This window comes from Calidris pugnax, unplaced genomic scaffold (genome assembly GCF_001431845.1).
Source record: "Calidris pugnax isolate Ruff unplaced genomic scaffold, ASM143184v1 scaffold103, whole genome shotgun sequence".
NCBI classification, from domain to species: Eukaryota; Metazoa; Chordata; class Aves; order Charadriiformes; family Scolopacidae; genus Calidris; species Calidris pugnax.
The window spans coordinates 19399962-19421839 of NW_015090990.1; the positions used below are offsets into that span (position 1 = coordinate 19399962).

General features: G+C 43.1%; 1 protein-coding gene and 1 long non-coding RNA gene across 2 annotated transcripts in view; one reads left to right on the forward strand and one right to left on the reverse strand.

Moving 5' to 3' along the window:
• LOC106895200 overlaps nucleotides 1-21878 on the reverse strand; it is a 54112-nt gene that overhangs the window by 25660 nt on the left and 6574 nt on the right. The window contains exon 2 of the long non-coding RNA XR_001413382.1: nucleotides 2594-2735. This is a non-coding gene — a long non-coding RNA (uncharacterized LOC106895200). The remainder of the gene's footprint in view (nucleotides 1-2593; nucleotides 2736-21878) is intronic.
• SDPR (serum deprivation response) lies at nucleotides 34-10604 on the forward strand. Its single transcript, XM_014954424.1, has 2 exons — nucleotides 34-462; nucleotides 8003-10604. The coding sequence occupies exons 1-2, from the start codon at nucleotides 70-72 to the stop codon at nucleotides 8795-8797; spliced, it is 1188 nt and encodes a 395-aa protein (XP_014809910.1). The 5' UTR covers nucleotides 34-69; the 3' UTR covers nucleotides 8798-10604.

Consider the following 21878-nt stretch of genomic DNA (forward strand, 5'->3'; position numbering starts at 1 on the left):
CCCGGGGGAGGAGGAAGGCTCAGCCCTTAATAGAGGCACCGGCATCCAGAGTCCCGTCCCGGCGCCGCGATGGGGGAGGCGGCGGGAGGCAGCGCGGTCCCCCCGCTCCCGCCGTCGGAGGCAGTCGGGGGGCAGGTGAACGCCCTGACCGTCCTGGCTTTACTGGAGAAACTGATGTCGATGTTGGAAACGGTGGAAAGGCAGCAGCGGCAGATGGAGCAGAGGCAGCGGGCTTTGGAAAGGGCGGTGCTGAGTATCCAGGAGGACCTGAAGAAGTTGTGCCGCAGCCACGGGGCGACGGGGGAAGCGGTGGAGAAGCTGCTGGAGAAGTCGCGGAAGGTGTGCGCCCACACCCGCGCCATGCGGGACCGGGTGGGGAAGCAGGACGACCAGGTGCGGCGGCTGGAGCAGCATTTCGCACAGCTCCTCCGGCGGGACCGCTTCAAGGTGCTCATCTTCCAGGTGAGAGGGGTCCCCGCCACCAACACCCCCCTCCCCGCATCGCCCGGCCCCACCGAGCCCCCTTCTGCTAACTCCCAGCAAACCCGGGGTTGGGGGGAGGAAAAAACCCCACTTTTTATTCTTAGCAAACTTGTGGAAGAGCTGACTTTATTTACTAACTCTTAGCAAACTTGTGGAAGAGCTGACTTTATTTACTAACTCTCAGCAAACTTGTGGAAAAGAGATGTCGTGTTGCTAACTTAGCAAACTTGGGGGAAGAACCTCCTTTTAATCTGGGCAAACTTCAGGAAAGAGCACTCTTCTGCTAACTTTCAGTAAACTTGGGGAGAGAGCCCTCTGATTCTTAGCTAATTCAGGAGAAACGCCCACTTTTGGCAAACTTGGGAGGAAAAGCCTGCTTTGCTAACTCCTAGCAAACCTGGGGAAAGAGCTGTCCTTTTTTGCTAACTCTTGGCAAACTTGGGAAGAAAGCTGTTGTTTTTTTGGGTTTTTTTTGCTAATTCTTAGCAAACATGGGGAGACCCCTTTTTTTGGTTAACTTTTAGCAAACTTTGAGAAAGACCCCTCTACCTCTTGGCAAACTTGGAGAAAGAACTGTCTTTTACTAACTGTTATCGAACCTGAAGAAAAAGACCTTGTTTTACTAACTTTTAGCAAACTTGGGAAAAGAGCCATCTTTTACCAACTCTTAGCAATACTTGGGGAAAGAGCCATCTTTTACCAACTCTCAGCAATACTTGGGGAAAGAGCTGTTTCGTTATTCTTGGTTCTTTCTAAACTAAACTTGAAAAAAGGGCCCCTTTTTTCTTTTCTTTAAGCAAAGGTGAGAATAGAGCCCACTTTGCTGACCTGTAGTGCTACTTCTGAAAACTGCCATTGCATCTGCCCTCAGAAGCAGGAGAGGGGCAGTGCTGCAGCCTCAGGCTCTGCTTCAGCTCCTCACGCTGTTCTGCCCCATTCAGGGATGAGCATAAAAATGCAGCTAAAACCTCAGCTCCCTGGGAGTCCATCCAGTGATAGCAGCAGTTTGCATATTTTCCCCTTTTTAAGCAATGGTCCGGACAGAACACGGCGTGAGCTTTAACTAAACACAGGAACATGATTTTCACATCTTTTTAAAAAAAAAAAAAAAAAAAAAGGCAGACAGACCTCCACTGGGGAATGGAAGGAGAGGGAAGGTGGGCCTGGAGTAGCCACAGCTCAGGCACATCACCAGCTCCTCACACTAAACTTGTTGGCTGGGTGTTACATCTGTCAGTTGCTAACTCTGCTCCTTGGGTTGTTGAGGTTTTTTTCTATTGAAATAAACCCAAAACAACAGAGCAGTACTTGATTTCTAAAAGCTGGCAGGCCTGCTTAGTGCACAGGCGCTTCCCCTAGAAAGGAAGCCCCCACCTCCCTGCTTATTGTTCTCCCAAATTACAGTCCAGGCTTGTCAAGCCAGAAGAGGAGGAGCTGCAGCGTGTACTGAGCGTGGTGTTTCCACCCCAGAAGGAATGTGGAAATTATTCCAGGGACTGGGTAAATTAAAAGACACATGTTCTCTGTACTTCTGCAAGTAATTGTAAGATCATAAGTCAAACCACTGCCATCTTGCAGGCCCCGTTAGCTCATGATTGGCTCCTGCCTCCAGGTTCAGCCCTAGACCTTGAATGCTCCCCATGGGGAGGGGGCACCAGCGTGGCCTGGGGAAAGGTAATTTTGTGGCATTTCTGCTACCTCCAAGAGTGAGAATCAAGCCTTGCTATTACAACTACACCGCCTTCCTCCACAGAACTCAAATTTTAGCATTTTAAGATGACATAATGTGGAAAGACAAAAACAGAGCTGTGTGTGCAAGGCAGTTAACATTACCTCAGCTAGGGATCCCCATTGCTGCTGCTGCCTAGTGGCAGTGATTTGCAGGCACTGGCTGAAAAGTAACGGTAAAACTCACCAAGGAGGGTTTGAAGGGTAAAGCAGTGTCCTGACAGGGGACAAACTGGCTTTGCTTGTTTCACGACACTAAATAGTATCACAAAGCCTAAGGCTTGTTTAAACCTTAATACTGTGTCCTAAAGGGCACAGCCCCAAAGCAAACAACACAGTCCCACATCACAGAACAACAGCTAAAGAAAATCCAGAGCGGTACCTTTGGACAGCAGGGTTGTTCTTCGTTCCTTTTACAAGGATTTAGTTGACTCTGTTCCATTCTCTCACTGGAAAATATGTTGCCACAGCTGGAGGAGATGAACTCAACCGATCCCAAGCTGATGCAGATGGGGAACACATGCCTTAGAAAAGAAACACTGCAGTTAAATTCAGTAAAAAAAAAAAATAAAAAAAAATTCATCTGTCAACTGGGAATTGCTCCTGGCACCGGCCTGCTGCTAAAAGGCAGCGTGGCTGGCTGGAAAACCAGGACGGCCAGCAGAACTTCCTGGGATGTGGGAGGATAGCTAGGGTGGGCAGCGCCTGGGGCTTTCTCCAGTGGAGCCTGGAAGGAGCTGGGATTTTCCACGGGGGAAGTGGCTGCACCCAGAGGGCTGGTGGATGCTGGGAGGCCGTGCCCATATGCCTGATGCCAGCCTGGGCAGGCACCCTACCTGCGTGCCCACCTCCTTCAACCCTCCCTTACAAGCTGGAGGTGGGGCAACCTGGAAGTCAGCGGGGCCACTGCCCTGCTAGGGTAATTGTACAGCGGGAAAAGCAGAAGGCTGGCTGGGCTTCTGCCCTGCCCCAAACAGGAATCCATGGAAAAACAATTGCAGGAAGGAGAAGTCGCAGCAATGAAGTCATATTGACGCCAGATCTCTGTAAAAACAGGAGGGAAACCTGGATGTATGAGACTTCGCTACAGCTGCAGGGATTCCTCTTTTGCACTAAAAAAAAAATATCAGTCCCAAATTTCACACAGCATGTTTCTCGTTAGGACTCGCTTTTCCAGCTTAGGAAGACAGCTCGGTATGAAAATAAAAATACTTATTTGTGATTCTGTTCTGCATTCACCATATACCTCAGACTCCCCGATGCTTGGTGGGAGCACTGAGCACAGCACAACACATGACTGAGTCTGCATTTTATGGAACCGTGCTGCCACTTGCCAGCATCAGCTTTCCCTCTGCGTACATGCTGAGAATGAACTGCTTTTAGAAAAGTTCAGCTATTTACATATTTTCCATTAAAATGCTCTTAGTTTTCTCTCCCTAGACTGACTGCATTGTTCCTAGTTTGCATATATTTCTTTAATTGGTGACATATTTTAATGGAGGTCTATTCCAAGCATTTGAGGATGCAAAAGTTATTACAAATGCCACAAGTGACACAGCAATTTAGCAAAACACTGAAGTGACTGTTTTAAAAATCCTTGTTAAGCTTTGGCATTGTTCCCTTCTATTTTGTTCTCGCCACATGACCGGCTTTTTGGTTCTGGTTTGGTGGGGGTTTTGTTGTTTTAGCTGCAAAAGCAAAATGCAAGATAAAAAAAGGCTCATGTTCAATTTTCCAATGAGATGTCATGTTTGCTAGCGAATACGACAGGTAAAATAAGTCAGAATTGCAGCTTGGGGTCAAGAATGCTGATATTCATGCCCCTTTCAGGTGCTGCACTTGGTAAATGCTTCATCCTGAAATGAAGCAAAAGGAAGGCACAGGACATTAGCCATTTGGTTGTATCCTGTTATTTGGGTCACTGTAATCACCTTTTGAAAAAGCAACTTCAAACTCAAAAATGACCAAGTGAGGAAAAGAGAAGAATCACAAACTGATAATGCTATTATCTAACTACTAAATTTCCCACTGGAGCCTTGCAGGGAGAACACTCTTATTTTGATTAATGACAAAAATAGCTCACGTGGCTCTTAGGACTTGATCCAGCTGTGCCATGGGAGGTCAGGGAGGCGGTGCAGCCAAACCCACAACACCCCAGCCTGCAGGTGGGCAACTGGCAATTTCCTCCTCCTTGCCCGCAGTCCCAGCCTGCTCCCTGCCCTCCTCCCTCCCCGTGGTGATAGCCAGGTCTGCAGAGCACGTATTTGTCCAAGGAAAGTAGGTGGAGCTATAGCTGTTTTTAGAAGGATTTGTCATCTTCTGACCTATTTTGTGCAGCAAAACAAGTTTTAGACTAGTAATCATTTAGGCATAAAAACAGCATCTACAAAGTACAGAGGAGCCCGGACTACTGTAGGGTGGGAAAATGCCATTTCTCCTTCTTGAAGGCCATGGGCTCTTACCACGCATCTAACAAAAATCCAAACCAGAGCACACCAATTTCCCTTATGCAGCCTCAGAGATTCATCACTCCTGAGTAAATTAACTACCTGTTCACTCAGGCTGTCTGGTTTTGTAGTATGCCATTACAGATCTTACCTTCCTTTCTGGTAAAACGTAGAGTTGAGGTTAGGACCTATAGAAAGTTCCCAAGAATGGCTGATCGAAGCCACAGGGAAGGCACTGATTTTAACTTTGCAAGTATTAGTATTAGCAAGAGTTGTTTTACATGGAGAATTTGCACAAGTCTATTTTGCTCCTACATGGAAAAAAAAAATTCAGAGGAGCTCGCTACCTACAGTCAAGCTCATCTGAGAAAACACAAGTGCTGTTTTTGAACTCAGATATGGAAAATAAAAAGATGTATTGCTTTCTCAGAATTTTAGATTAGATCAAGAAGAAAAGATCAAAGTTCTACTTTTTTTTTTTGCATGGAAAATAGTTACACAGTTTGTAACAGTTGGCATTTTTCAGTGTATTGTTCTAGTCTTTCCTAAATGAAATACCAGACTGCTTGAAAAATGTATCAAAACAAAATATAGGTGTCGTATAAACTTGTTAGACCAAAAAGTTACCAATAGCCCACTTATAACAACACAATCAGTAGCTGTATTTGAAACAGAAATGTCTGTTCCACCACAGAGCATTCCTACTACACCACCTTTGTATTTCCAATGCATTTTACTTAATTTATTTTCATTTGCATTTTAATAGTGCCTGTGATCCTAAGGTCTTTTAGAAACGTGAGATAGGAAAACATGTCATTCCCATTTTACAAGCAGAGTAATAGATGTCCAGAGGCTGATGTTTTCCAGGGCCATGCAGGAAACTTGGACAGAGAGGTAATTTATTGAATGCTAGTACTGTCTGATAGCCAAAGACTACCCAGAATCTGCTTTTAATTAAATCATTAGCTCATTATTGTGTAGTATATTGGGTTTTCTTTTTTTTTCCTTCACAAATATGGATAGTTTGACAGTCTCCCTTCTACTCAGCCACAAAATTGATTAAAATTGAAACAAAATCCATGTCCATATTCTTCTAGAGACTGCACGCAGTACTTCAGTTTCATGCAAATACTGTAGACACAGAGGCTAAACTGACCTTGAGATCAGCCACACAGGCCTGGCTCTGGCTCAGACTGCACTGTGATCAATCTCATACGACATCACTTTCCTAGATTAAATACTTTAAAAGTTACAACCCATCTTTACTCATTAAAATCAGAGTTTTCTATGCCATTCAGGCACTTGCACCTGAATGTTGAGATGCTTAAAACTGTATGTGATTACCTAGGTTTGGAAAGAATGCACAAGACAGGTAAATGATGCTTCATACTGAGTTCTCATGATCTGGGGAATAATTTAAGATTGCACCCACTCATGTAATTCATATTTTTCATTAACTGCAATGGAGAGAAAATATAAATATTTGTACTGCAGTTACAGCTGTTTTCATTTAATGCTGGTTCAGGTTTTCTTTGTTTTGTTATCTTGGTCACTGTTGCCGAGAGTTGCAACAACACTATAGGTGTCAGGAGAAGAACACTGGCTTTATTAGATGTTCCACTGCAGGCAAATGGCTTAGAAAGCTTTGTCTGCGCCAGCGTATCTGACCGAGGCCACTGGTCCAGGAAGGTGTGTGGAAACCATGGAAGCAAAGCACATACAAACTGTTAAACAGCCATCACATTTTTTTTAGTACTTTTCATTTTCATATCCCCAAGGGCTATTCGTCAACACGCTTGAATCACAATATATATGATTATATACTGTGTATATATGGTATAAAATGATTCTGCCTGTCCACATGCATATTTTTGAGTTCCAGAAGCGCTACAAGGTAGTCAGGAGTATTTTGTTTTTAAAAGCAACCATGTACAAAGTACTGGGGTCTCTTCACAAAGACATCCTTATACAGTCTTGACAGCAAATTTAACTCGAGACACCATTCTCTCCAGTGATCACAACTATATGCTCAGTCCTGAAATAATGAGCGTGAACTTTGAAGTGTATGTGGCCTTTTTTTCCCCTTAACTGTACACTCAGGCCCACTAGGGACAGATCTGAGACTATTACAACCATTTCACTCAGCACTTACTGCTTCTCATATCTAAAGATAAATTGGCAGGGGAGGGAGGGCAAAAAAACCCAACCCCTTCCAATCCATAACACTAGGTGATATTCCATGCACTCTTGTCTGAAGGTGTTAAAAAGGTAGTAAATAGAGAACATGCAGATCTAAGGCATAACGATTCTGAAAATAAAAGGGAGGGTGCGAGGAGCCTTGTTTGCTTTGCATGGGTAGATGCCTGCAAAACCTACCGCAGAACAGAGTGTTCATTGTGCTGCCTCTGAAGGGGTTGGGGTTGCAGAGCTGCTGCGCTCAGTGGTCACAGAGGTACTTCGTTACCACTTGCAGCTTCTGCCCTTCTTCAGCCTGTCATGTTTTCAGATACCTTCTTTCTTTCCATGCTCTTTCTTGGTTTTGTTTCTAAAAAGGAATCATTTTTCTCTTGGCTAGAAGTGACTACTAGTGTTTTCTATGTTGTATAATGTCTGTTTATTTCTGTATGCCATCATTTTTTTTAATTTTCATTTTTCAAGTTGTCGTTGTGTCCATATTTTTAATATTCACCAATTTACCAACCAAATTTACTTTTTTTTTTTTCTGTCAATAGCTGGAAAATAGCACATACTTTAAACATCACAGACTGCATGGCTTCTCAGTATCGACAATACATTTTTAACAGCAACATACGTTTTTCTGAAATACTGTGAAAGTGCTAACTGCATTTGCCATCTAAGATACCTCTCAGTCGCAACCAACATCTCTGCAGAGATATTCCCAGTCTTTAGCAAGAGAAACTGAAATCTCTGGGGGTTATGTGACTTCTGTAGGTCTACACAGGGGCCTGTAGCATGACATCCTTTGTCACCATACCATCCCTTCTCCCCAGGGATAGGTGTATGACTTCACAGCTAAACTCTTATTAAAGACTATCTAATTTAAATGACAAAGAATGGGATTTCCATTCTGTATACACTCCAAGTCGCTCTGAAAGAGAAATCTTACAGCTGACAGCTCATTAGTCTTAAACTGTACCAGATAATGGTTCAGCGGGCTTTGAGTGGCTTGTTACTGGTTAAATATGCTGAAACAACAAGAAATGTTCAGCATCCTTCATCTCATCATGGGGGGGAAAAAAAAAAATAATTGTTCAGGGTTGTGCTTTGTTTATTAAATTTGTGTCCTGTGAACTATGAAACTCAAATATTGTCAATTCTTTCAGGAGGAAAATGAGATCCCTGCCAGTGTTTTTGCAAAAGAGCCTATTCCCAGCATTACAGAAGGAAAAGAGGAGCCTGTGGATGAGAACAAAACACTGGAAGAAACCTTGCACACAGTGGAATTGGGTTCAGACGACGAAATGTTTCACGAGGAAGATGACGTGGATGACAGCGCAGAGGAGAAAACAGAAGAATCAAGAGCTGAGAAAATTAAAAGATCCAGCCTCAAGAAGGTAGACAGCCTCAAGAAAGCATTTTCCCGCCAAAACATTGAGAAGAAGATGAACAAGATCAGCACAAAGATTGTCTCGCCTGAACGGAGAGAAAAGATCAAAAAATCACTTACTGTACATCATCAAAAATCCTCTTCTTCAAAGGGTTCGCCTTTCAAAGTATCTCCCCTCACATTCAACATGAAGAAAGTCCGTGAAGGAGAAAGCCCTGCTGAAGCTGAGGACAGACCAGCAGAACCTACAAGCAACGACCAAGCTGAGAATGAGGATGAAATGTCATTCGCTGACATGCACTCAGATATGACACCTACCACCTCACTGACCGAGGAGGGCAAAGCAGTAACTGATTCTCTAGAGAAGGAAGCCAGAACGGAAGGGAACGCCATGATGAACAACAACATCGAGCTGTCCATTGTTGAAGACGATGAAGAGTATGGAACGCCCCTAGAAGCTCCCAGCCAGAAACTGTATGATGAAAGAAACAACCCAGTCGGCGGGGAAATGGAACAATCTGACGAAGAAACGACCCAAGCAGCTGTCCTGCAGATAGACCAAACAGCGTAATCAACCCGTGTGCCTTCCTTCACCTTCCAGACATGCACGGTTTTACTTCAGCGCGTAACTGGTTTCTGCTACACAGGCGGTAGTAACTATTCAGTTTCTTCCATCCGTTTCTCTGCAGTGGTAATTTATTGCATCATGCTGGAATGCAGAGTGAACAAGGTCCATGGCACAGGCTGCAACATGCTCCATTTTAGGCCCAGTCACTGGTGGTTATTAATTTAGAGATGCTGTCAGCTGGCGTAAGAAACTAGCAGGAAAAGAGTATGTCTAGTAGAAGCAAGCTGGTCAGCTGGCTTTCTTATAGTTAGGTCAGAGGAATGCGTGGAGAGTAGTCAAAACCCAAACGTTTCTGTTCTGTTTTCTTCTCCCTCAGTATTTCATGGCACTGTGAGTAGTTTTGTATGTAAATGTAGAAATACCAATGAGAACATTTGATTTTGGTTTCCTTGCTATGCTCTGTGAATACTAATAGCCTCAGTAACTGTGTATACACGTATAGTTTGGGGCTTTGCTCCACAACGCTGTAAGACTAGAAGAGCAGAGTACTTAGAGGGTGAAGCTGAAAAGTTTCTTCCATCCATTTCAGTGGGGGAAAGATTTTTGCCAGCAGTATCTCACTGTTCACTTAGAAGAAATGACTGTGTTTAGGTGGAAACAAAAAGATGTTTTTCAATCTACCAGAGTAATGGAAATACATTAGTGACAAGCATGAATGTGTGATCAGTTACTGCACCTTTAAGGGATTTGAAATTGAAAAGAAAAAAAAAAAATAGAAGGAATTTGATACAAACATGGAGATAGTCTGAAGAAAGTATGAAATGCTATGAAATACAAAAAAAGCAAGCCCCTGCCCCAATATTAAACCTACACTTCCAGCTTAAAGAATATATACTCAGATAACACTAATTAATTCTCAGTATTTATAGCAATATACTATCAAACTTTGCACCTGCACAACTTTGTATCTCAGAGTATTTTGAAAATAGCATAATTTATCTTTTTACAAATTATTTCATATATAGACCTATATCTACACAGAAGAGTTAGATAATTACAGGGATGTAAGGACATTTTTTTCAAAAAGGTGAAGTATTATTTTAGGCATTTCTAAAGGGAACAATGTGTTATGGATTGAACTTCATAGCAGGGATGAGTCTGCAAAACCACAGGATTCAATTCTCTGCTAATAACTTTCATCAAAGCTGCCTACCTGCTCTCAAAATTACAAGTCTGTAATTTTTCAAAATTGATTGAAAATGAGAGGTTAAGGGGTAGTTTGTTCACTTTGAATGTTCATTCCTGTCATTTAACAAAGGTAAAGGGCGAAGGAAGGAAAGGGAAGCACAATACCCACAAGAGTTACCTTACATCCTTGTTTGTTTATGCAGTGGGTTATTTTTATTTTATATATATACATAAAATTCTACTGATAATTAACATTGCACTAAAAGGTTGCACTAAAAAAGTCCGTCAACTTGTATTTAGAATCACAAATTACAGAGGAAATAAAAACTACAGCAAAAATACCATTATAAAATTATTAAGAGATATTACTCCACGGGGGTAATATCTGTAACCAGTAAATCACACTGGAAGTTAGTCAATAAGAGTTTAGTGTAGAGGCGAGTACTATTAAGAGTTAAGCTCTTAAGTGTATGGTATCATATAGAAGATACTGTTTGTAAGAGAAATCATGGCATAAGTCGTGCAGCTATATTTTTATTTTGTATTAACTACAATGGATTTCAGTAATTTTTACTTGTAACTAACTACAAATATGACAAATAAAAGCATAACATAAAACACAGCCATGTCAGTCTTTGGGAGAAGCAGTCTGAGAAGTTGGCAAAGATGAAATTTAAAGGTCAAGCATTTATTACATCAGTTCATGTGCCACTGTACCTATACCATTTTCTTCCTCATCCTCTGCTGTTATTTAGCAATGCAGACACCAGCGCTTTGCTTTCCAGACACTTGTCAGATCTCTAGCCCATCTGAACGTTAGTCAGGCACATTCCAAAACCTGCTAGCTCTATCTGCATTTTTTATTGGACTGCAGCACACTTCTAATACTTTAAATAGTCCTGAAAGCATATTTATATTGAAGTGTATACTCTGTTTATGCACACAGTTAAACTCTTGTCTTCTGGAGTGCCACATAGTCTTTAGCGGGCTTAATTTTACTGACAGACCAAAGAATGCACGTTTAACCTTTATGTAACAGCTGTCAACTTCTCGAAGCCACAAAGCGCTAACCAGGAACCCTAGCATCATGTTTACATTTCGCTTTCAGATATGCCTGGTTTGTTTGTCCTACTAAGCTTTAATTCAAACAATACCCCTGGCCACGCTTTATCCAGTTTTAGAGATGCTGAAACAAATCCCATGTGCAGTGTTTTAAGAGCATTACAATGCTATTCAGTAAAACCATTGGAAACGCAGATACTGAGCATCTGTGAGAATTAATTCAAATAGCCACTTCAGGTTACACTACACACACAGCCACCAGTTGAAGGGCTAGAATTAAACGTTTTCTCCATCACATTCACAGGTTTAGAAGGACAAGCGGGCCTGTCACCCTAACAAAACTAAGAAAGCATGTTTTGCAAGGGAGAAGAACGTTTTACTCAACTCATGAATGTCTGCTTTTGTGCTATCTTATAAAGCAGAGGAAGAGTCAAGCCTAGGATCCCAAGATGGCCCCCAAGCCGTTTCTTCCCCTCTCCTTCCATTCTCGAATCCTGACTAAAAGCATTAGTCTGTCTGCAAAACTTACTGTTTCAGGGAGGAGACAGACCGCAGCACCAGCAGCACTGCATTCTTTCAAGTATCTGAAGTATGTGCCTGGATCTTGTCAAGCTGGCAGATGTCAAGCATATGCACGGGTATTCCATGCTTGTGCTGACAGGTTTGTCTACATAATTACTTTTTTAAAAAACTGCTTGTTTACCCTTCTTGACACGATAACATGGGTACAGCACCTGCCTGCGAGCTCCACTCGTACCATTATTCCTTGGAAGACCTGACCTGTTAGCTGCTGCACAGATTCAGAGTTTGACCTCCACCGAAATCAGCAGGAGCTTTGCACAAAGAAAGAGGGTGTGATAAAGTCCTTATGGTATAAATATTTAAACTAGCAGCACTCAGCAGCTGCTGATACTTCCATTTTCAATACCAGAAAACCAGCTGACATTTCTGTCCCCTTTTAGGGGAAAGGGCAAAGAGCATCCTGTTGACCCCCACGTGCTAATCCACAAGCTGGCTCCTCTGTGAAAAGGCACAGATACGGGCTTTCTGGACCATTTCACTGTCAAATAAGAGAGTGCAGTGAAAGCTCTCATACGGGCCTGACTGAAGCATGTTTGATGATTAAAGAGACAGAAGAAAGAGAAGAAGAAAAGGATCAGAAGGTAAAGTATACCTGTGTGCCCTTTACACTCATGCAATGAAAACCATTTGTTGTTACAGGCTGTAATGCCAAACTGATAGTCACACACTTAAAAAATATGTAAACTCAGAAGAATTAGTGAAGTAATGGCAATTTGTTAGAGGGCAAACCGTCCAACCCTGAAAGTCGGTGAAAAGCCTTCAGCTGGCTCAAAGGACTCTCTGAACCCTACAATGGTTCTGGGCCAAATGTACAACTCCTGTGGCCATCAGTAAGAGCTGTGTGCATAGATGCAGGGCATGAGGTCTGTGTATCTCCCCAGTCCAATCTGCTTAGCTCATCAACAGAATAAAAAGTTTTCCTGCCATCAGCATGGCAGAAACAACAGTGTGGCAGGAAGGAAGGCTACAGCCTGCTTTGCAGGGTGCACCGTGAGCAAAATCTCAAGCTAAGTTCTGACTGCAGGGTCTTTGCTGTGGGTAACTGCACACAACGGAGCAAGTGCAGCTCCAGCTCCGGAAAACAAAGTTGAGTATTCCGACAGGAAAGTTTTACTGTGACCCACCGAGACGCACCACGCTCACTCTGAGCGTCAAGAGGAAGGTGTCGGGTAGTTTCCCTGCACGCAAAGAAAGAGATTTACCACCCGAGCAGAGCAAGCAGGCAGCTGTTTGGCCCCGGCCCGAGTGAGGGTTTTGCCTAGGCAACTAAACAACTGGCAGGAAACAACTGCCAGAGCCGCCCGGAGGGTGCTGACTCAGTACCCAGGCATCCGCCACGCTCCGACACAAGGCCCTCGCTCTCCCAAATAAATGGAAAAAGGCTGATAGCCACTTTCCACCACTTTAAACTGCCCGTTGCTAGGGTTTTGTTTCAGGATCTGCATTTGAACCAGCATCAACCCCAGGCTGAGTCTAACTGCATGCATAAAGAAATTTTAATCAGCACGCTTGCAGCTGTCGGTAGTGGCTGATCTTTCCTGCCCTCCTTTTGATCAAAATGCGTTTTTTCCCTTCCTCTCACTCTGCCGAGTTGAATGGGGGAGTCTGAAGTGCACACTAATTCAAATAAAGAACTCTCTCTAACTGCATGTTGAGAACTGATAATCAATGTCATCTTTAATTTTTCTTACATGGTTATCCCCTTTAATGGAGTGTGCTGCAGTAACTGAGAATAAATCTGCTTTGGGTTAAGCTAGAGATTGTTATTTATTTTTCTTTCAGATCAGAGATTAATATTGCTGTATGACCATTGGCACTAACCTCTTTTTCCATAGCAACACTAAAGAGAACATAAACTATGAGTCATAATTTCTCTCTGGAGGACTTTTTTGTAATTATGATCATTCCACAGTTCCTAAAATATATTAGCTGATATATAGCTCTGGTACAACAGCTTTGATTTTCCTTCGTTTGAACACACAGGCAGAAAGAAGAGACTTCCATTATTTTCTCCTTCTCAGGCTGAGCTAAACGCTACACAAAGTACCATACATTCGTTATTCATTATAACCGTGCGCTCCTAAAAACTCCACAGCAATGTTTTCCTTATAAAGGTGGAACAGGTTTCCTTGCTTTCAATAACCTTAAACGACACTGACCTTCAAAAAGAAAACTTGCGTCCTTCCCAACATGGTTAGTAAATTGGGGTCTGACAGCTGGAACTGATCCAAACTAGAAACCCTATTATACTGGGTGGTGGCAAGGTTGGAAACTTCCATCCCTTCTCTGCCAGTCAATAGCTGTGAACTCTTCGACATTCCCTCTCTCACAGAACACCACTGCAATATACAGCACAAATTTGGTAATTATCGTGATTCTCTTTACTCCCTTCAGTGAAAACCTGGGCCTGGAACAAACTTACCTATACAGCTCCTTGGAATATCTCAACAGATGATCACACGAGATCATCACAAGAGATTGTTTATAAGACCTTTTTTTTGTGTGTGTGTGTGGCCATCTCCTACATTTCCCTTACAACACAGCCTGCTGCATGCTGGTGCAAAGCGCTCAGCAAACCTATAGTGTCTGTTGCGGGAGAGGAATTTGGAAAGAAGATTAGCAAACCCAAGGACACACACATTCAGTCAACAGTCATAATCCAAAAGGGAGAGACAGAGCAAGCTCGCCTCTCTTGCTGCTCCGTGATCCCCAGCTGCTAAACCAAACCCAGATGGCACCACCGCAAAGGATACGTGGTTTGCTCTTGCCTTGCCCAGTATGAAGCAGCACACACAGGCTCAGGCTTGTGCAGGCACACAGTTAAAGACCAGAACACCAACTAACATAATCACTGTACAGACTCGTGTACTCATCCCTCAAGGTTTGGGGGAGAAAAAAAACAAACCTCAAATTCCTGAACACGAGGAGCAGAAGGTCATTGTAACACCCTGGGCCATTAACTCCAGTGAGGAAAGTCTGGCTCTCTCTTCTTTACTCCCTCCCGTCACGCTTACGTTGTGTAGAAGTGAGGGTGATGTGAATTGTGCTGGAAATGTGCAAGCAAGTGCTAGGTACAAATAGCACGCAGGGGACATCTACACTGCGCACCATGTACACATACCTCATTTAGATCAAGTACCAGACACAGCCTAACTACAGAAACACGACGCTCCGTTCAAGCAAATTTATCTTATTTCTCAGCTACTTAGCTCCTGATGTCCTACACTATTCATTTAAAGCCAGCTTCAGCATCTTTTCAGCGCGCTGCCAACTACAGTTATATATATGCCCTCATATTACTTGTTCCTTCTGACATGCCTGTAGGCAAATGAGCCCCGTGAGGGTGACAACATGAGCTGCATTAACCACCCGCCTGGTCCCCGAATCATTACAACTCAACACTGTGCTGTGAGAGACATGGGGAAAAGGACAGTGAGAACGTCTGACTAGCAGTAAACAAATTGCCAACACACAGAAGTTGTCTGCATTTGCAGAGTCAATTGTCACTTCCACACCATCACAGTGAAAGCTATATGCACTGTGACTTCTTTTAAATAGCCTTCATTTTCCTACAAGGTTTACCATTTTACTGTTGACAATTGCTGGAAATTGCAAGTCAGTGAGCAGGTTATGACTGAAAACATTAAGAGGTGATATGTCACGTAAGACCTGTGTAAATAGGACCCACATATATTTGAAACAAAGGGGGGTTCTCTTTGCGTGTCCAGGCATAAGCTCTTAAGAAGAACAACTGCATTGTCTGCATGCCAGTGCACACCTCTTCAAATAAAAGACAAGCCTGCAGTACATGGAAGCATGCACTTCTGGTTTAGGTTTAACATCATAGAGATCTCAATTAAAACAAGCTCACGTTATGCAGTAGCTCTAAAACACTATGTATGACATAAATATGGAATATCCATGACATCCAGTGTCAAATGAGGTGAGAACCTGGAAAAGATCTTTATGGATTTTTGAATTGTTTTAAATTCTTTCACTAAAACCGAAATAGGCTGACAGGATCCTATAAATCCAATCCTAAAAGCGAATCCATGAGATTGGTTTTTTATCAGTTCCCATTGCTTCTAAATGATACAACAGCTGACATTCAGCTGGGAGTAGAGGGAGGAATTGAGACAGAAGTGTGCGGAAAGAGAAAACAAATAGGAAAATGCGGGTAAGAAATGGTTTGGTGGGATGTGCATGAGAGAGGGAGTGTGTAAGGAAGAGTTGGTGGGAATGGTGGGGACCGAGGAGGAAGAAGCTGAAAGGCTACTGAGAAAGAAACACCGGCAGAGCGCCAAGAATGGAGACAAAGAACTCCAAGCAAAGGATGGGACAGAACCAAGAGGCACCTACAGAACAGAGAAAACAAAGGAAAAACAAGAGCCAAGAAGGTCTACATTTCAAAAGGATGGAAATGAGAGTAGGGAGTCAGAAAAGGCTGTGAGATAGCTGCCACTGAAGAGACAGCAACAGTGAGGAAAGAGCACAATACTTATCATCTCCTCACCTGCCAATCTGTATTGCAGAAGCAGCACCCAGGATTTAGGTCTAGGAATTATTTTTATTGTGCAATGTTGTCAATGCTTTTTGTTTGGCTTGAAATATTTTATTTGGAATTTTTGTTTGTTTTGAGGGAGAGAAGTTAGTCAGGAATAGGCAAAAGCAACATCATATTCACACACATCAAAACAGCACAGCCTGAGCCTGCAGAAGCCCATGCTGGAAACAGCCCCTTCCCAGGTCTGCAGTGCTTATGAAGAACATAATTCTGGGCTGACTCCTGCTCATCGGTGTATGCTCACACAACACCACACATCTGCCATGCCTACTTGCTTCCAAAAAGGAGGAAGGGTTACAGGGGAAGAGGATAGACGCTGCTAACAGCAGGATGGGGTCTCCTATTGACCAGACATTGAGCTAATCCACCACTGAGTACGGACCACCTGCGGACAAGGGGCAGGCAGGATCTACAAGAAGCACCGAGGAATGCACCTCCAACAGCTGGATTTCACTGCCAGACCACTGAATCCTAACAGTTCACTGGAACAGAGCCAGCGGGATTTCTTTGCTATTGCAAACACGTTTTTGGGAAAGCAAACCCAGCCCTCCTCCTCCACCGGGCCTCACCCCCTTGCTGTGCCAAGAAGTCTGCTATATTAAGATACGAGGCAGCCATGCTGGCTGGGCCACTTCTCCTTCATGCCTGGCCTCCCGTGGGAGTTGCTCCATTCTCACATATCTGCTAAGAAACAGCTTGTTCTTTCTGGCTTTCCTCAGTTTCTTTTTTTAGTGGTGCCTTTCTGCCACTTGGCACAGCACAGGCCAGGTTCTGCTCTGACGCTGGCACAAACCTACCCAAGTCCCACTCTTACCACACACCCCTCAGATCAGGAGCAGCTTTCTCCTGCTCCACTCCCGACATCTCCTAGGTTGTTGCCTGGCATTTTCCAGAAGCTCTCCAGTTCACTATATCACTCTTATAAAATAAAAGGCTCTCCTATTAATGCCTGTTAATGTCTCACAGGATGCAGGTTAATGGATGCAGGGCTTTCCATATCTACCATACTTGGATCCGTTTTTCACACAGAAGAAGGAAACAGGGACAAAATGCTGAAGAGCTTTGGAGCCAACGGAAGGAAAACATGGATTAGAACTCTCCAAAAGGGAAATGTCTCCTCGCCTACTTGTCTGCTGCTGTCAAATTTTAGTGCTTCTACAGAAAAGAGGAAGGGGGAGATGCACTGAGAGATGAAAATAACAGTGGAAACTCAGTTGTATCGCTGCTTTGCCACACAACGCTACAGTGACATGTATCTATCTCATATATTTGAACATATGTATACATGCACATACGTGTGAGACATATGTATCTCTACATGCACACTTGTATATCCATCCTTACGACTTAGTAGAAGGATTAATGGGCTAAACCCTAAAAAAAAAAAATATTTGGCATCCAAATCCCATTAATTTTGAAGCCATCTGCACACCTATAACTCATTCTATAAACTAATAAAGACAAAGTTCTTCAGAAGTTTTCCTTCTGACATTTCTTATAGTGCTAACGCTATCACGATATTCAGCATCCATCCTGAAAAACTAAACAAATTCAGGTAGTCCCCTTTCGCATGATGCAACAGTAGCCAAAATCTGTGCCAGCAGTGGGAGACTAATGAAACCTAAATGTGTTTAGAGAAAATTAGGGACAAGAGAACTTGAATTGGCGGCTCTTGATCGTATAGGAGAGTCACTCGAGCTGCAGCTCTAATAGGAGTAATTTCATATTACAGAGAGTGTTTCCCTTTATAAGGATTTCACAAAATCACTTTGCAAGTCTTTCACACACAGTTTTGCACAATGTTTTTCAGGCAGAGGCAATGTTCACACTGAGACAGATGCAAGCTCGCTTCAAGCCAACTGGAAGACATGTTAAATGTCAGACAGTGCCCCAAGCTAATATGCCATGTCTCTTATTAGCTCAAATGGGGCACTGCACTAACTGCATCCATACGATGCCTGGTCAGCTCAAAACACAGCCAGGGTGAGATCATCTCTGCCTGTACGATACTGTTAGGCAACACAGCCAGAGAGTTTTGCCTGCACGAATAATGTAGTTGCAGGGGGTATTACTCCACTGTTGCCCTGTTAGTGCCTAACCTACCCCAAGAAATAGAACAATGTAGATCTTCAGACTGTAATTTAAATAAAAAAATAATACATCTGGTAAATGTTTTACCTGTAGTAAGTACTGAAGTTGGAGAAAAAACTGCCTACTCAGAACTCATCTGATTTGCTTGTTATAGCAGAAAGCGTGGCCAAAATTCCTCTTTCATGCCACCCTACTGGAGCAATCTGGAGGGCTATTTTTGGCTCTATAAATCTTAATCATCACACTACAATACAGAGCTTGGTGCCTGCTCTCCTTTTCTTTGTACAAGACTTCAAAATGAGAGTAAAGAAGGGATCAGCTTCAATGGCTTTCTTCTGGTCTAAACCCTCTGGGGAAAGTGGCATGAAATACTGCCTGTGGACTCAGCAGCAAGGCACGTGCTGGCTTTTCCATGATACAGGGGCCCAGCCACCGGGGCCCTGGGCAAAGCTCAGATTTGTCACCAGCAGCAGTTCTGCTGCCATGGCTCTGCCGTCCAGATGACCACTGGGACTTGAGGGGGGAGAAGTGGCAAGGAGCTTTTCTGGCATTCCCGAGATCCAGAAAATTCAAGAAGCTTACACAGAATAATTACTTCGTGTAGGTAAGGATGAGGCTGTAGTCTACTTCCACAGCCCCACTGCTATGGAGACATTTTATTCTTTAAGATTATATATTATTCAGTGAGTTGTGCCATTTTTCTCCAAATATAATTTTCACTCAGCAATGCAGCTGGTCAAGTACTACAAAAAAGCATTAGCTGAAAAAAATATGTCAGGAAACAGGGTTTCCTCTTCTCCACCTAAGGCATTCCAGCAAGTTCCAGCTACATTGCTTCCTCCCAGCATTTAACTTGACAAAGCATGTGGTAAGCCTGGTAAGAACCTGAAGACATCAAATGTTCATGATTACCAGCATTAACAGATGCCATTGTTCTTATATCAATAGTTGAAGCTTGCCCTTAGTAAGAAATGGTGCGTTTTTCCTGACTACTAGAAATATTTTTTCACAATAGTCCTCTTTATATGATATTTTCAGATTTTCATGTACGGCTTTGAATGCTACATGACTACTGCCTGGTGAGAAAAAGCCTACTACATTTAATATATTTTATAGTTTCATTCTTAACTGGATTTAGTACAGCGATCATTTGTTGTTGTTATTCCTTTCCCAAGCTGCGTTGCTGTGGCTGCAGCCTTCCAAGTTTCTTGCTTGTTTTCCATCCATATTTCACTACCATTACCACCCTGATTTGCATTATCAGATTGTTTTCAATGGGCTTCTACTAACCCATGTTAAACTCTGCAACAACCTAACTACAGGGGGTTTTTTTGGTGGTGGCAATAATGGGGAAGGTGAAGTCCTGACATCAGCAGTGGCATCCTGGAATCATTTGTTACACCATCCATCCATTTACATTTATGCTGACCATATAGTAAGAGTCCTTATGTTGCTGCTTGCCTTCAAAACTGAGTTTGTATGTAAGGTACTCAAAGGTGCCATTCTCAGAAACAAAATCATCAGTGGTTAAACTGACTGTCCTAGTTTCAGGAGTTAATTTCTTTCTCATGGCTGGTATGTTTCAGATTTGGTATGAAAGGAATGTCAATACACACTGTTTTAGTTGATGCTAGGTGATGTTTATACTACTCAGCTTCCCATAGAAGCTGAAAAGGCACATAGACAGAGCAACAGAATGGCCAACAGAATATTCCATACCATAGACATCATGTTCGGTATAGAAATGGAGGTGGGTTGGGAGGCAGGAATCCATGATCACTGCTTGGGATGGGATGGGCAACCAATTCACCAGGTGGTGAGAGTGATTTGTGTTGTATTACTTTATCTTGTATATTCGTTTGCCATTATTATTATAATTATTGTGATTTTCCTATTCTGTTATTTTTCTACTAACTGTCTTTAATTCAACCCATGAGGTTTTTTCCCTTTCCTTTCCCCTCCTTTTCTCCCTCTTCTCCCTACCTTTCTGGAGGGGAAGATGGAGAACTGTGCGAGAAGCTGTGTGGTCCTATGTGCCAGCTGGGGTTGAACCAAGATGCTGAGTGAGAGATAAGTATGGGGTGCTTAATTCCACTCTTTTATACACGGATGCAGTTTTGGAATGAATGCACTGTAGCCAACGGAACTGTGTAAGCTCCAGCTGATCTTAAGAAGAACAACTGCATTGTCTGCATGCCAGTGCACACCTCTTCAAATAAAAGACAAGCCTGCAGTACATGGAAGCATGCACTTCTGGTTTAGGTTTAACATCATAGAGATCTCAATTAAAACAAGCTCACGTTATGCAGTAGCTCTAAAACACTATGTATGACATAAATATGGAATATCCATGACATCCAGTGTCAAATGAGGTGAGAACCTGGAAAAGATCTTTATGGATTTTTGAATTGTTTTAAATTCTTTCACTAAAACCGAAATAGGCTGACAGGATCCTATAAATCCAATCCTAAAAGCGAATCCATGAGATTGGTTTTTTATCAGTTCCCATTGCTTCTAAATGATACAACAGCTGACATTCAGCTGGGAGTAGAGGGAGGAATTGAGACAGAAGTGTGCGGAAAGAGAAAACAAATAGGAAAATGCGGGTAAGAAATGGTTTGGTGGGATGTGCATGAGAGAGGGAGTGTGTAAGGAAGAGTTGGTGGGAATGGTGGGGACCGAGGAGGAAGAAGCTGAAAGGCTACTGAGAAAGAAACACCGGCAGAGCGCCAAGAATGGAGACAAAGAACTCCAAGCAAAGGATGGGACAGAACCAAGAGGCACCTACAGAACAGAGAAAACAAAGGAAAAACAAGAGCCAAGAAGGTCTACATTTCAAAAGGATGGAAATGAGAGTAGGGAGTCAGAAAAGGCTGTGAGATAGCTGCCACTGAAGAGACAGCAACAGTGAGGAAAGAGCACAATACTTATCATCTCCTCACCTGCCAATCTGTATTGCAGAAGCAGCACCCAGGATTTAGGTCTAGGAATTATTTTTATTGTGCAATGTTGTCAATGCTTTTTGTTTGGCTTGAAATATTTTATTTGGAATTTTTGTTTGTTTTGAGGGAGAGAAGTTAGTCAGGAATAGGCAAAAGCAACATCATATTCACACACATCAAAACAGCACAGCCTGAGCCTGCAGAAGCCCATGCTGGAAACAGCCCCTTCCCAGGTCTGCAGTGCTTATGAAGAACATAATTCTGGGCTGACTCCTGCTCATCGGTGTATGCTCACACAACACCACACATCTGCCATGCCTACTTGCTTCCAAAAAGGAGGAAGGGTTACAGGGGAAGAGGATAGACGCTGCTAACAGCAGGATGGGGTCTCCTATTGACCAGACATTGAGCTAATCCACCACTGAGTACGGACCACCTGCGGACAAGGGGCAGGCAGGATCTACAAGAAGCACCGAGGAATGCACCTCCAACAGCTGGATTTCACTGCCAGACCACTGAATCCTAACAGTTCACTGGAACAGAGCCAGCGGGATTTCTTTGCTATTGCAAACACGTTTTTGGGAAAGCAAACCCAGCCCTCCTCCTCCACCGGGCCTCACCCCCTTGCTGTGCCAAGAAGTCTGCTATATTAAGA